Source organism: Sorex araneus, chromosome 3 (genome assembly GCF_027595985.1).
Source record: "Sorex araneus isolate mSorAra2 chromosome 3, mSorAra2.pri, whole genome shotgun sequence".
NCBI classification, from domain to species: domain Eukaryota; kingdom Metazoa; phylum Chordata; class Mammalia; order Eulipotyphla; family Soricidae; genus Sorex; species Sorex araneus.
Genome location: NC_073304.1, coordinates 216,466,928 through 216,482,471, shown reverse-complemented (window position 1 = coordinate 216,482,471; position 15,544 = coordinate 216,466,928). Strand labels below are relative to the sequence as shown.

The following is a 15,544-nucleotide window of genomic DNA, read 5'->3' as shown; positions in this document are numbered from 1 at the left end:
TGAGCAGGAATAGGCACAGCTGGGTGTGCCCCCCACCCTAAGTCTAAAAACCCACAGCAACTTTTTTTTCTCTTGTTGGGTCTCACCTGGCGATGCACAGGGATTACTCCTGGCGGTGCTCAGGGGACTATATGAGATGCTGGGGATCAACCTGGGTTGGCCATGTGCAAGGCAAATGCCCTATCCTCTGTGCTATCACTCCATCACTCCAGCCCCACCCACAACAACTCTTGGCTTTAATCTCCTGTGGTTTTTCTAATCTGTTCACCAGAAGACCTTATTTGACCCACAAACTTCTAGGCTTGAGTGTGTGTGTGTGTGTGTGTGTGTGTGTGTTTGGCCATATGCAGCAATACTTCTGGCTCTGCACTCAGGAATCACTCCTGGCAGTGCTCAGGGATCTATATGAGATGCCAGGGATTAAACCCAGGCCTGGCATGTGCAAGGCAAACACCCTACCTGCTGTACTATCACTCCAGCCCCACTACAGATCTAGACCAGCTAATATGTGGATCATATTAATAGGTCTAGGTCTGTGTTCTGCTGACTTCTGATTCTAATGCTGCTTAAACTGAGTTTGAATTTTTATTTTTGAGCATTTATGATTCCAGGCACTGTAATGCACTTCCCTCTTCAGAGAAAAAGTAATATGCGACTGTTATTCACTTAATCATCTTATTGTTTCCCTATGATACAACTTTTATTATTATTTTTGTGACACTAGGCTACTGTGTTTACTGCTTGGGCCTGGCTGTGATCAGGGGAATAAGCAGTGAACCTCCTCTAGGCAGAGCAGTGCCCTTGCCATGTTGTCTTTTCCCTAGCCCAATGTCTTTTCTTATTTTATTACTTGGTAATAAAGTTTACGTTTATTTTTGTAACCGTTTAAAGACCGACCACGTGCAAAGCACCAGATTTACGAGTTTCCATATACAGAAGGATAGTGACCCCATAATTTGTGTGGAATATACACAGAGACTTCATCCAAAGAGGAATCAATGCATCAAAGTGTAAGCAGTTTGTTCAGATTCCATGAAGTCAAGAAAAAGACGACCGTGACCCTCTGCGGTAGGAGAGGTGTATTCAGTGGCCAGCGATCTCGAGGCGACCCTAAGGCGGGAGCCGGCCGGGCGGCAGGTGAGTGGGTGCAGGACCCATTCATAAAACCCAGGACTCCCGGCCGGCTCCGCTCATTGGCCCGGAGGGAAGGGGGCGTGCCCCGCGGGAGGCGCGCGCCGAGGACCCAGGGGAGTGGGCAGATCCACGCCGGGGTGGAGCGAGGGGGCGTTCCGCCGTCTTGCCGGCAGGACTTCCTTTTCCCGCGGCCGAGTTCCTCCTCGGTCCCCCGGGGCGGGGATGGTACGCGCCAGCCCCCTCGCCTTCCCGCCCCGCCCTCCCTCCGGAGCCGTGGGGCCGCCGCCATCTTGGCGCGTCGGGCGGCGGGAGCGAGCCCGGCCCTGGCGCCGCGGGGCCCGCGCGGGAGGCGCTCCCGCGAGAGACGGCGAGAGCTGCCGGGCGCTGCCCGCTCCCCGCCCCGGCACGCGGCTCGGCGCGCGCGGACGCCGGCGGGGCGCTGTCAGGCCCGGGGAGGAGGGGCGGGAGGGTGGCCGCTGCCTCCCCGGGACGGGCCGTACCACCCGGGCGGGGAGGAGCGGGCCGGGGGCGGGGCGGGGCGGGAGGTAGCGGGCCGGGCGCGACCATGGCGTGCTGAGGCGGCGGGGGTGGGCTCGGTCCGGGGGAGGCCTGGGGCCGCGGGCTTGTGCGCCGTCTCGGCCACCCCCTGTCGCCGCCGCCGCCGCCGCCGCCCCGGGCATGTCGTCCAACTGCACCAGCACCACGGCGGTGGCGGTGGCGCCGCTCAGCGCCAGCAAGACCAAGACCAAGAAGAAGCATTTCGTGTGCCAGAAAGTGAAGCTATTCCGGGCCAGCGAGCCGATCCTCAGCGTCCTGATGTGGGGGGTGAACCACACGGTAACCAGCTCCCCCGCGCGCGCCCCCACGCCCCCCGCGCCCGTGCGCGCCCCCCGGGCGGCCCGGGCCCCCTCCCCCCCGGCCTCCTGCGTGTGCTCGGCTCGCGGCGGGCTGCCCCGGGGGCTGCGGGCCAGGCCTGGGGGCGGCGGGCTCGCGCCCCCCGGCCTCGCTCCGCACCCACCCGGCTGTTACCCGTGTCCCACCGTGGGTACGCTCGCCGGCCGCCCTCCCCTGACCAGGCGATCGCGCCGATCCGCCTCGGTAGTCCTCGATTTCTGCGGTCTGGTGGCTGGAGTCGGGCCCCCTCCCCCCCGGACCTCGTTCCCTGGGGAAGACCTGCCCGGGTTTGCTTTTTCATTTCTTCTGGAGCAAGATGTATCCACTGGCACGGGCTTCCCTGAATCACACGCGCGCGACCTGGGTCTCCCTGGGTGCGGGAGAAGAGAGGAGGATGTGGCCGTCGGAGAGGCCCAGTTATAAGGACTGTGAAGGGTAGAGACCAGGTGTCTCTTCTGAAGTGCTCTGTCAAAGGCCTTGCTACCTTAGTCCGGAGCTGTGGATTGTGTGGGGTGGGATTGAACCGGAATGGGTTGGATGGGGAGAAGGATGAGCCAGAGTAGACTCCTGGGGCCTTGCACTGCTTGGAGATTGGCCTGCAGCCTTTCTTAGGAAATCAGAGCCCAGCGCTGTGTTTGTGCTGGAAAATTTTACATATGACTTGTTTAGGGGCTTCTTCCTCTTCCAGCCACCGATTCTCTGACTTCTTAACCATTTTGTTGGGAATTGTTGTACCAGGAATGAGCAAAGCCTCGGAAACACTAGAAAAACTAGCCACCAATGGAATGAGGAAGGTGAAGCTAATAGATTGGGCTTCCAGTTGATTTCAGTTATTGTTATTATTATTATTTTGGTTTGGGGCCACACCCAGCAGTGCCCAGGGTTTACTCCTGACTGCATTCACGGATCACTCCTGGCAGGCTCAGGGGAATATATGGTACGTGGGAATTGAACCCAGATCAGCTGCATGAGAGGCAAGCGCCCTGCTCACTGTATCATCTCTCAGGCCCCAGGGTTTCAGTTCTTTCGGCTTTGTGACTTTTCTGAGAAGTTGCCTGAAAGACCAAAAACTGGCCCAGCACCAGGAAGACAGCTTTGCTTTGATAGAGTCTTTGGCGATTGATGAACTGCAGTCTGTGCCGAGTTTTAGATCTTTACATTGAGATAGAAGAGTAACATGTGTCTGTTGAGGTCTCTGTTGATTGATTGGCCTCCGGCAAGCTGCCGTCTGCAGGCCCTTCCTGGAGGTGGGGATTCTGGCTCTGCTCTGGAGCATCACTGGTTTCATGTCCAGCAGAGTTTGTTCTTCCTGCTTTCTGCTGCCTCAGGGGCCATCTCACAAAGTTGCAAGAACAGTGGGTCTTCAAAATGTGAACCTCATGTTCCTACGTGGATGGTAGCCTCTTACTTTTGTTCTTCAGCCTGCTTCCCACTGCCAAGTTCCCTGTCCTGAGGTGTTGGCATCAGGACTCTTAGAGCTAGCTTGAAGGGACCTGGGTCTCTATTTCCTACTTAAAGCAGAGGAGGGTTAGTGTACCTATGGGCACAGCAGAAGATGCCACTCAACTATGAGCACCGAACACGGTGTGCCTGAAGCCAAGGACAGTTGGCTCATCCCTGGGCCCCTTATGTGTTCACATTATGGACTGTGATGGAAGGTGTTGCTCCCTTTGCCTCCTGTTCTTGTCTTAGCTCTCCCTCCAGTGCCAGGATCGCCGAGCAGTAGGTTCTTGTTTGAGACTCTGAATGCGTGCTCAGGGCTGTGGGCCTGTGCCTGCCAGTTTCTGGGAGCATGGTTGGGGCTGGGTTTCCAGCGTCTTTCAGCTGAGCCTCCAGGGGAAGCTTCTGAATGGCAGATGGAGAAGTGTGTGACTCCCACTTGCTTGGACTAGCAGTCACCTCTTTTTCTTTGCTAATGTTAAGAACGTTTGCTTGAAGGGTCCAAGCATTAATACAGTGGGTAAGGCACATACCCCTGCACCACATATGGCCCCCCAGGCACCACCAAGAGTGCCTCTGAGCATAGATGGTATGGTCCAAAACCCCCTCCCTGCCCAAGTGTGTTTGAGGGCTCACTGGCAAGGCATTGGCTTTAAGCCCCGTGCCTCTGGCAGTAAGGGATGGGCACCTGGGCATATACAGTGGGTGTGGGTGTTGCTGCTGGGGGCAGGCTGAGCTTTAGAGGCCAGTCAAGTCCTACTGCTTCATCTTGACCTGCAGTAAATTCTCGTACTTAAAAGTCCTCATGTGAGATCTGAAAGCATCTTCCCAAATGAGTACAAAATCCTGTTATTCTCAGGGGTCTTGAGTTTCCTAGAGATCTCCACCCTGACTCAGAGGGTACTTGGCAGAAGCCCACTGTCACTGTGTGTTGTAATCTAAGTATCCAGATTCGCATGCAGCTTCCTAGCTGTTATTGTAAGCTAAGCACTTGTTGGTAATTATGTGTATTTGGGAAGCTATCAGCCTATTTTTCAGGGAAACTGTATCATTTAATGTTTCCATGAGCAATGTATAGGAATGTTAGTTTTACCACTCCTTACAAACTTATTACCTCTTGTGTGTGTGTATGTTACTTAGGGACTACTCCCAATTCAGTGCTCTGGGAGTTCCTTCTAGTGATACTGGTGTGTTTTAGGGGGCGGGGGGGGCACACTCTGTGGTGCCTGGGATCAAATCTGGATCTGCTTTGTGCAAAGCCTGCATTCAGTTCTTTGTACTATTCTGACCTCATTGTTTGACTTTTTCTTCAGTTTCTTTTTTTGCTTTTTGTGTCACACCCAGCAATGCACAGGGTTTACTCCTGGCTCTGCACTCAGGAATTACTCCTGGCGGTGCTCAGGGGACCATGTGGGATGCTGGGAATCAAACCCGGGTCGGCCGTGTGCAAGGCAAATGCCCTACCCGCTGTGCTATCGGTCCAGCTCCCTTCAGTTTTGTTTTGAAGGGACATACCTGTCAGTGCTGAGATTGGGGGTGCTGCTCCCAGCTCTGTCATTTTGTTCTTTATATTCAACCTATTAAGTGCAAAGTGGTATTTCATTATAATTCTGAGAGCCAGAGTGACAGTACAGTGGGTAGTGCTGACCCAGATTCAATCCCCGGCGCCACATATGGTTCCTCGAGCCTGCCAGGAGTGAGCCCTGAGCACAGAGCCAGGAGTAAGCCCTAAGCACCGCCAGGTGTGTCCCCAAAACTAAAGCATGATTTTGATTTGCTTTTCTGCTACAACTAATGACATTGATAATAAGTATCTTTTCATATGGGTACTGGCCATTTGTGTATGTATATTTTTGCTTTCTCCCCTTCCCTTTGTTCTTGCTGCGGTGATGCTGGAATTTGCACATTTGTTTTATTTATTTATTTATTTATTGCTTTTTGGGTCACACCTGGCGATGCACAGGGGTTATTCCTGGCTCTTCACTCAGGAATTACTCCTGGCGGTGCTCAGGGGACCATATGGGATGCTGGGAATCGAACCCGGGTCGGCCGCGTGCAAGGCAAACACCCTACCCGCTGTGCTATTGCTCCAGCCCCGAATTTGCACATTTGGTCTTTGAGCTTACATTTAGTTGCAGTTGCTGGTGCTCGTGCACGTTTTGGCGTCTCTGAATTGAACTCAGCATGTAGGGTAGCATGACCCCTCAGCATAAGGGATCAGACTTGAGTCTTTGTGACAGCAAGACTGGTACTCCACCACTGCCACTGGGCCTATTGGGAAATTATTTCTTGTCCCCATTTGTATACTTTTATTTGATAAGTTTCTTTTAGGATTCTTTGCACATTTAAAAAAGATTTTCCCTGGGGCCAGAGAGATAGTGATCTCTACCTGGGTCAGATCCCTGGCACCACAGGCATATGGTCCAGTAAGCACTGCCAGGTGTGGAGCCCTGGGCCTCACCCATAGAATGTGCATATTTTACCTCAGAGCTCCATCCCCAGCCCAGCCTTAGTACTTTAAAACTTAGCTCAAGTGATAGTTCAGCAGGGAGAGCATTTGCTGTGTACGCAGCCAATCCAGGTTCAATCCCTGATACGATCTGATACGATCCCCTGAGCATGGCCAGGAGTGATTCCTGAGTGCAGAGCCAGGAATAACCCCTGAGCATCGCTGGGTGTGACCCACAATGCCAAAATAAATAAAACATATATGCTGAGGCCAGAGAGATTGCTTCAACGACTGCATGCACACTTTGTAGGATGAAGACCTGGGTTCAGTCCCTGGCACCATTTGGTCTCTGAGCACCACCAGAAGTGACTCCAGAGGAAGGAGCCAGTAGCCTCTGAACTCCACTGGGTGTAGCCCCCAAACAAACAAAGAAACCCAACAGTGATAAACTATAGTACAGATACGCAATAGAATCTGACTCAGCTATGAGGAAAAGATAAAATCGTGCAGTTTGCTGCTGCACGGATTGAGCTAGAGGGGATCATGTTGAGTAAAGTCAGCCAGGAGAGGGGCACACAGAATGATCTCTGTCAGATGTGGAATATGAAGAAACACAGTAAGGAAATGACAAATGGCCCAAAGCAACAGAATCTGTGAACTGGTCTCCAGAGCTGAGCTTCAGAGGTGTTTGGAGGGACCCTGAGGCTGTGGGGGAGGGAAGTACTCTGCTGGGGGTTGGTGTCACGATGCTGGATGCATGAAGCCCTGTCGCAGACACTGCTGTTGTAAACCACTCAGCTAAATAGTTCAATAAAATTTAAACATAAATCACGAGTTCGATTCAATTTAAAAAAATACAAAAAGAGGAGCTGGAGCGATAGCACAGCGGGTAGGGCGTTTGCCTTGCACGCGGTCGACCCGGGTTCGATTCCCAGCATCCCATATGGTCCCCCAAGCACCGCCAGGAGTAATTCCTGAGTGCAAAACCAGGAGTAACCCTTGAGCATTGCTGGGTGTGACCCAAAAAGAAAAAAAAAAAAGAGCAACAAAACAAACTCCAAAGCTGGTTTATAGTGGACCGGAGTAGGGCCTTGCACACAGCTGACCTGGGTTTGATTCCTGGCATCCCATATGGTCCCCCAAGCACTGCCAGGAGTAATTTCTGAGTACAGAGCTGGGAGTAACCCCTGAGCATCGCTGGGTTGACCCAAAAAATAAAATAAAAAAAAACCTTCATAGGGCGCCTTTGAATGAGTTTGTCCTTCAGGCAGTCTTCCTACTCACAGAGAACCGTGGACTCAAACATGGGAAGAAGGAAAAACAAATGGTCAAAAGAAAGAACCGAAGCTAAGGGTGGGTTTTGGCACCCTGACCCTTTTTCCTCTTGGGAGTTTTTCATGGCGCTTGGACCTCTTCAGTCTTGGGAATGCGTTTCCCCGAGCATGTGTTCTGACGGTAGCAGGTAACATTCATGGTGGCCAGTCCACTGCTGACCCACCCGTGGAACCCTGACAGGAAGCCTGCACTCTCAGCCAGGCCTCCTGGAGTAACAGTTCCCCTGAAGGTCACATGAGGAAATAGATGCTTCTGGAATCTGATGTTCATTATACTAGAACCAGCAGTTGAAGGCTCATTTCTAGTAGGACCAGCGTAGCATGAACTCTGCTCCTAAGCTTTTCTCACTCAGCCCGTTTAACCTCATTATTTATGCTGATGGCTCAGGGAGTTAATCGTGTGGATAATCCAAAAACCACTTAAATGATGCGAGATGCTGCTAATCTAACATGTTACATTTCACTTGAGAACAAATGAACTTGTGTTCCACAAGTGCACGTCTGTTGAAAGTGAAGAAATTGACCCAGAACCATGCTAGTTTCTTTCTTTCTTTTTTTTTTTTTTTTGCTTTTTCATCATACCTGGCAATGCACAGGGGTTACTCCTGGCTCTGCACTCAGGAATTACCCCTAGCGCTGCTCAGGGGACCATATGGGATGCTGGGAATCGAACCCGGGTCGGCCGCGTGCAAGGCAAACGCCCTACCCGCTGTGCTATTGCTCCAGCCCCACCATGCTAGTTTCTAAAGGAAAGGCACACCTTCCAGAAACTTTGTTGTCACTCCACCTCTCAGGCTTTAGAACTGTCTGGGTTTTTGGGGGGTGGGGTTGTTTTATTTGTGTTTGGGCCATACCCAGTGATGCTCACAGCTTACTCCAGGGTCTGTTCAGGGATCACTAATGGCAGGAATCAGGAGACCATCGGGGGTGCCAGGGATTGAACCCGGGTCAGCAGTGTGTACCAGGCAAGCTCCCCACCCGGGTTTTAGAACTTTCAGTTTCTCCCCTTTGTCTCCCTGATAATTCCTCTTTTCCCTAGCATTTTATACTCTGACGGTCTGGTCACAGCCTCATTTTTCATTGTTATCTTCTTGCCCAGTCTTTAGATCGTGGCATTAACCCCCCCTCCCCCCCAATCCCTCTATCCAGAGTTTACTGTGCCTCTCCTGGGTATGAGGGATTGTGCCAGGAATACAACACATGGGGAACAGTCTCTTCCCTCCAGGGGGCTCACCCCAGGGAAATAACAGATGTAAACTCGTAATTACACAAGTGATTGTGATGTTAAGTTAGGTTCTAGAGTTGCACGGAAGCAGTGCATAATTAATTGAGCCTGGGGAAGAGGGCCACACAGAGGAAGTATGTAGCCCCACTTTATGTTTCTTATTTGTGTGTGTGAGTTGGGGGATTTGGGTCCACACTGGAGGCAACTTAGGGTTTGTTTCTGGTGGTGCTCGGCAGACCATTGGCAGTGCCAGGGATGGAATCATGGTTCAGCCAAGTGTAAGGCAAGCTTGTTATGTCTGGGTTCTCTTTTCTTGCTGTTGTGATCCATCACCTGGACTTGTGGAGTTTAGGTCGGACTGTAAATGGCTTTGTGGTGCTCAGGGCTTGCTCCTGGCTCTGTGCTCAGGGATCACTCCTGATGGGGTTTGGGAGATCATCTGGGGTTCTGGGGATCAAACCTGGGTTGGCCACAGTGCAAGGCAAGAGCCTTACCTTTTGTACTATCTCTCTCGGACTCTGCGCCAAGCTGTTTCCCCAAGGGACCCAGCCCCGGCAGCCGACCTCCACTACCCAACCGCTGCCACACTCAAGCCCACTTTCCGGATCGACACATTATGAGACACTTCCTACCCATTTTCCATAATTACCATACTTTTTTTTTCTTTTTTGGGTCACACCTTGCGATGCACAGGGGTTACTCCTGGCTCTGCACTCAGGAGTTACTCCTGGTGGTGCTCAGGGGACCATATGGGATGCTGGGAATCGAACCTGGGTTGCCACATGCAAGGCAAACGGCCTACCCGCTGTGCTATCGCTCCAGCCCCTACCACACCTTTTTTTTTTTTTTTTTTTTGCTTTTTGGGTCACACCCGGTGATGCACAGGTGTTACTCCTGGCTTTGCACTCAGGAATTACCCCTGGTGGTGCTCAAGGGACCATATGGGATGCTGGGATTCGAACCCGGGTTGGTCGAGTGCAAGGCAAACACCCTACCCGCTATGCTATCGCTCCAGCCCCATACCACACCATTTTTTTTTCTTTTTGGGTCACACCCAGCGATGCTCAGGGGTTACTCCTGGCTCTGCACTCAGGAATTACTCCTGGCGGTGCCTGGGGGACCATATGGGATGCCGGGGATCGAACCCGGGTCGGCCGCGTGCAAGGCAAACGCCCTACCCGCTGTGCTATCGCTCCGGCCCCATCACACCATTTTTGATGGAGTTCAGACACCAGGCACCAAGAGTATTCCCCTGACCCTGAAAGAGCCTCCAATTGTTGGGAAAGACAAGTAAGGAGAGGTTACTAAAATCTCAGGGCTGGGAGGAATAGAGACGTTACTGGTGCCCGTTTGAGTAAATCGACGAACAATGGGGTGACAGTGATACTATCTCTCCAGCCTCCATAATTACCTTTATCACCCATCTGTATTTATTTAGTTTTTTGCTTTTTGGGTTGTGCTCCGCGATGCACAGGTTACTCCTGGCTCTGCACTCAAGAATCACTCCTGGTGCTCAGGGGACCATATGGGATGCTGGGAATCAAACCCAGGTCGGCAAATGCCCTACCCTCTGGGCTATTGCTCCAGCTTTTATCACCCATCTGATCCTGTGAATGCCAAGACTTGATTGCCTGCAAAGTGAAGTCCAAATTTATCATATAATATACAGCTCTAAATTGAGATTCACTTCTTTTGTTTTGTTTTGGAGCCACACCCAGCGATGATCAGGACTTACTCTGTGCTAGAGGATCAAACTGGACTTACTCTGTGCTAGAGGATCAAACTGGGGTCACCTCACCTATCTGCTGTACTATCTACCCAGCCCTTCAAATTCAGACTTTTTTTTTTGCTTTTTGTGTCACACCCAGCAATGCCCAGGGGTTACTCCGGGTTCTGCACTCAGGAATTACTCCTGGTGGTGCTTGGGGGACCATGTGGGATGCTAGGAATTGAATTCGGGTCATCCGTGTGCGAGGCAAACGCCCTACCCATTGTGCTATCACTCCAGCCCCTCAAATTCAGACTTTGCTCCTTATTGATAGTATGGTTTTGGACTAGGAAATTTTGTCTAAGCTTCTTTTCTGTAAAAGGATCATAATACTTTCCTTGCAGATTATTATGATAAATAAGTAGAAATTAGATAAAAATAAATAAGAAATACTCCCTTACTCAGGACTGGGGAAGATGACATAATGGGCTGGAGCACGTACTTGCATAGTCGCCTAGATTTAGACTACATGGTCTCCTAAGCACCTATGGGTGTTTTTCCTCAGTGTGGTGCAAAACACAGAAGAAAAGGATTAAGTTGAGGCTAGAAAGATTGTGCAGGTGTCTAAAGTGTTGCATACTGCTGACCCAGGTTCAGTTGGCATCCTGAGCCCTGTAGAAGTGACCCCTGAGCACAGAGCCAGGAGTAAGCCCCAAGTACAGCTAGACGTGAGCCAGAAAGGAGGTGTGTGTGTGTGTGGGAGAGAGAGAGAGAGAGAGAGAGAGAGAGAGAGAGAGAGAGAGAGAGAGAGAGAATCCATACTTTTTATTTTGCACAGCACAGTATAAGGAGCCCGCCCAGGTTTGGTCCAGGAAGTGGCTCATTGGGAGTGCGTTTGTCTTATACTCAGTGTGAGGCCCTTTGTTTGACCTCCCAGCACACAAAATTAGAAAACAAAAAGTGAACGAAGGCCCCAGGTTCTGGCACTACACAGACAAGATAAATTTTTGTTGTTGCGGTAAGGTTGAGCCACACCTGGTGGTGCTCAGGAGTTACTCCTGGCTCTGCACTCAGGAATTAACTCCTGGTGGTCCTCAGGGGGGCATATGGGATGCCGGGGATCAAACCTGTGTTGGCTTCGTGCAAGGCAAGTGCCCTCCCCACTTCTCCAGCCCATCCTGGGACAATAATTTTGTGGGGTTTTTTATCTTTGAGGGAGGGGTTTAGTCCATGCTTCGAGGGGACCCACCTGGCATGTGCTCAGAAATCACTCTGGCAGTGCCCAAGATTGACTGGTTCAGAGGGTTGAACTGTGTTTGGCTGCTCGAAAGGCATGCGCTTATGCACTTTACATTCTGGGTGTGGCGGGTGGGGACGGGTTGGGCCTCACTCAGAAGTGTCCTCTGGGACTGTTCCTGGGTATGTGCTCAGGACTTAACTCTCTTTAGCTTGGGGGACCTGTGTCGTTCTGGTGATTAAACTGGGGTTGGTGGCATGCAAGGCAAGTCCTCTACAGTACAGGCACTTTAACCCCAGTACTATCTCTCTAGCCTAAAATCTAAATTCTGAATTTTTTTTTTTTGTTTTTGGTTTCTGGGCCACACCCCGCAGTGCTCAGGGGTTACTCCTGGCGATGCTCAGGGGACCATATAGAATGCCAGGGATCGAACCGGGGTTGGCTGTGTGGAAGTTCCATCCCGCTGTACTATCTCCCCAACCCCTTAACTCTGAATACTGTCTGTTTATATGAGCTGGGTACTCTGAACTACTTTTCTTGGCACAGTCAGATTAATAATGCTTTATATGACTTTTCAATATTAGAAGAGAATATGTGTGGTATAAAAGATGTTATATATAAGGGCCGGAGTGATAGCACAGCGGGTAGGGTGTTTGCCTTGCACGCGCCCGACCCGGGTTCGATCCCCGGCATCCCATATGGTCCCCCAAGTACTGCCAGGAGTAATTCCTGAGTGCAAAGCCAGGAGTAACCCCTGAGCATCACTGGGTGTGACCCAAAAAGCAAAAAAAAAAAAAAAGATGTGATATATAAAATACTGGCTGCTGATAGGCAATCAGTAAATATATGCACCTGTCCGTCTTTCGTGGGGGAAGGTACACTCGGATATGTGCTCTTCTGGGGCTGAGGGGACAGTGTAGTAGTGTCTAGGATCAAACCTGGGTCGGCTGCGTGTAAGGGTTTACACTCTACTCTCTTCAGTCCCAGCATTTGTTATTAATATTGTGTGAACTGGGCCCCTCTCTTTTCTGTTGTGTCCCTCTGTTGTGTCCCTTCTGTTGTGTTCCTTCCATAAGTAGTCTCGCCTGCCAGTCCAGAACTTCCCCACATCCCAACTGCTGGTCCTGCAGCGTTAAGGAGCACAGAGCCAGGAGTAAGCCCAGAGTACAGCGGGGTGTGGCCCAGAAACAAACAAAAGCACTGCTCACATTGCTGGGTGTTGCCCAGAAAACAAAATCAACTTCCTGTGCTTGGAAGGAGCCTTGGAAGGTTTTTTGTTTAGTAAAAAATACAAACGCATGCACGGGAGGAAGGGGTGCGATGATGTGTGTGTTTGAGGGCTCTCTGTGCAGCGCTCTCTCTCTCTCTCTCTCTCTTCCTCTCTCTCTCTCTCTCTCTCTTCCTCTCTCGATCTCTCTCTCTCTCTCTCCCTCCCTCCCCTCGAGTTTGGTGCTCTCACCGGATCAGGATGACTTCTCCTTGTGCTCTGCTTCTGTGTGTGCCGCTGTGCTCTCTTCTGTCTGTCTCTCTATCTCTGACTCTGTCTCTGTAGTCTCTCCTCTGGTCTCTTCCAATGTCTCTCCTTCCAATTTCTCTATCCAGAGCCCTTCTGCTTCTCTCTCTGGAGCCCTTCTTGCTCTCACTTCTGACTCTGACCCACTCTCACTTCTAACTCTGACTCTTACTTCGCATTCAGGAATTGCTCCTGGCAGTGCTTGGGGGACCATATGGGATGCCGGGGATCGAACCCGGGTCGGCTGCACGCAAGGCAAACGCCCTACCCGCTGTGCTATCGATCCGGCCCCTGACTCTTACTTCTGACTTGCTTTGTGCTCTTTCTTTCCCCTGCTTCTGGCTCCGATGACTCCCTGATTCTCTTTCGCCTTGTGCTCTGCTTCTGTGTCTTCTCCCCCTACTTCTCTTACAGTCTTAGTTTATATAGCAGTCACATAGGGTGGTGACACAAAGGAGGGTTGAACATTAACAAATCAACAAAGAGGAGTAAGACCATTCCTCCAGGAGATTAACAAAATCTCATCTAAGGATATTACTCCAGATTACTAGGAGATCCGTTTAAGGGCAGGATCCCATCCAGGGTGTGTTGCTTTCTTCTTTCCTCAGCTAGTAATTCACTTAATTAGTTGTAGTAAATCTACTTCTAGTATTTCTAGCAATGTCATTCTGTATGAGCACAGTAAGAGATGTATCAAACTTAAAGTTTGGTTCTTCCTGAGGACATTCACTATGTATTCCAGACAGTCCTCAGGCCAGGTTAGTCTTCCTAACCCTAGCAAGGTCCTAATCTTGTCGTTACTTTCAGATCATGACAGCATTTGTCAATGACCATGTTCTCAACTTATAGTTGAGTATTGTGGCACTTTGGCCTGGCCCATTTTGATGCCAGTGTAACTCACAGCTTGCCCTGGGTCCATTCTAACCCTCATTGGGACCCTGCTTTTGGGGTGCTAGGAACTAAGGGCAACTAAGTTGAGAAAGCAGATGCCCAAGAGTAAATATTACTGGAGTCAATCAAGCTCCCAAGTTACAAAGCATAATATTAACTGTCTTCCTGTGTCCATACAGAAAGGACATTGCTTTAAGGTAAACTAAGTTCCCTGCGGCAAGGCTGAAAAGACAAACCCAATGTTATCCTACAATCTTTTGATTTTGGAACTACATCCTGTGGTCTCTCTCATTAAACACATACAGTCTCAGGGACCGAACTGGCCTCCTGCATGCGAAGTGAGGCCGAGCCCAGCCCTCTGGAAGGATTTTTGTTTGTGTATGTGTTTTGGGTTTTGTTTCTGGTCCATACCCGGCATTGTTCATTGTGGTTCTGTGCTCAGGGATCACTCCTGGTAGTTTCTGGGGACCATATGTGGTACCAGGGATTGAACATGGCTTGACTGCAAGGCAAGTGCCCTTCCTGCTATACTACTGCACCGGCCCACCATGGGTTTTTTTTTTTTTTTTTGGCTTTTGGGGTCACACCCGGCAATACACAGGGGTTACTCCTGGCTTTGCACTCAGGAATTACTCCTGGCGGTGCTCAGGGGACCATGTGGGATGCTGGGAGTCAAACCCAGGTCAACCGCATACAAGACAAATGCCCTACCCGCTGTGCTATCACTCCAGCCCCAGGTTTTTATTTTTTATTTTATTTATTTTTAAAATTTTCATACATTTTTATTATGCAAGGATAAAAGGCAGAGGAAAGGGGGGAAAGGGGAGTCTTTTTTTTTTTTTAATTGAATCACCATGATATGCAGTTACAAAGGTTTCATGATTGAGTTTCAGTCATACAATGATCGAAAACCCATCTTTCCACCAGTGTACACTTCCCACTACCAATGTCCCCAGTATCCCTCTTGCCACCCCCACCACACCCCACCCCCGGCAGGCACTTTCCTTTTTACTCTCTTTCTACTTTTGGGCATTACACCAGGGGTTTTTAAAGGTAGATGTACTATGGTCCTGTAAAGGCTCCTAGTGTGGGATGCTTTTATCAGGATTAGCCAGAGGTCTGATGGATTAGGTCAGGAGTCTGACTCGCTAACCATAATGGCTTTTTCTTTTTTTTTTTTTTTAATTAAGTGTTTGGGGCTCAGGAGATAACTCCATGGACTGTGGCACATGCTTTGCACACAAGAGATCCAGGTTTGGGTTTTTTCTTTTGTTTTTGGGCCACAGCCAGCAATGCTGAGGAGTTACTCCTGGGTCTGTGCTTAGAGACTCACTTCTGGTGGAGTTTCAGGGACCATGTGGGTGGGATGCCGGGGATCAGACCCCAGTCAGCCGCATTCAAGGCAGGCAGCATCTTACCTGCTGGATTGTCTCTCCAGCCCCAGTCCAGGTTTGGTTCTTGGTCCCACATGGTCCCTCAAGAACCAAGCCAGGAGTAGCCTCTGAGCACCACTAGATGTGACCCAAAAGCCAAAAAAAAAAAAAATTATCTTTCTTTTTCCCTTAGTTTTTGAGTCACTCTCAGCAGTGCTCAGGACTTACTTCTGGCTTGCTTGGGGGACCATATAAGGATTGAACCCGGGTCAACTAGGGGCGAGGAAAGCACCTTACCTGCTGTACTACTGCTCCAGTCCTACCCCCCCACCCCCTCCCCCTGCCT

At 50.6% G+C, this 15,544-nt stretch overlaps 1 protein-coding gene across 1 annotated transcript in view; it reads left to right on the top strand.

Moving 5' to 3' along the window:
- The first annotated feature begins 1,426 nt into the window (after positions 1–1,426).
- Positions 1,427–15,544, top strand: part of PIP4K2B (phosphatidylinositol-5-phosphate 4-kinase type 2 beta) — a 32,849-nt gene continuing 18,731 nt past the window's right edge. Inside the window, exon 1 of the mRNA XM_004608718.2 lies at positions 1,427–1,971. Coding sequence (XP_004608775.1) covers positions 1,813–1,971 — 159 coding nt within the window. The 5' untranslated portion in view covers positions 1,427–1,812. The remainder of the gene's footprint in view (positions 1,972–15,544) is intronic.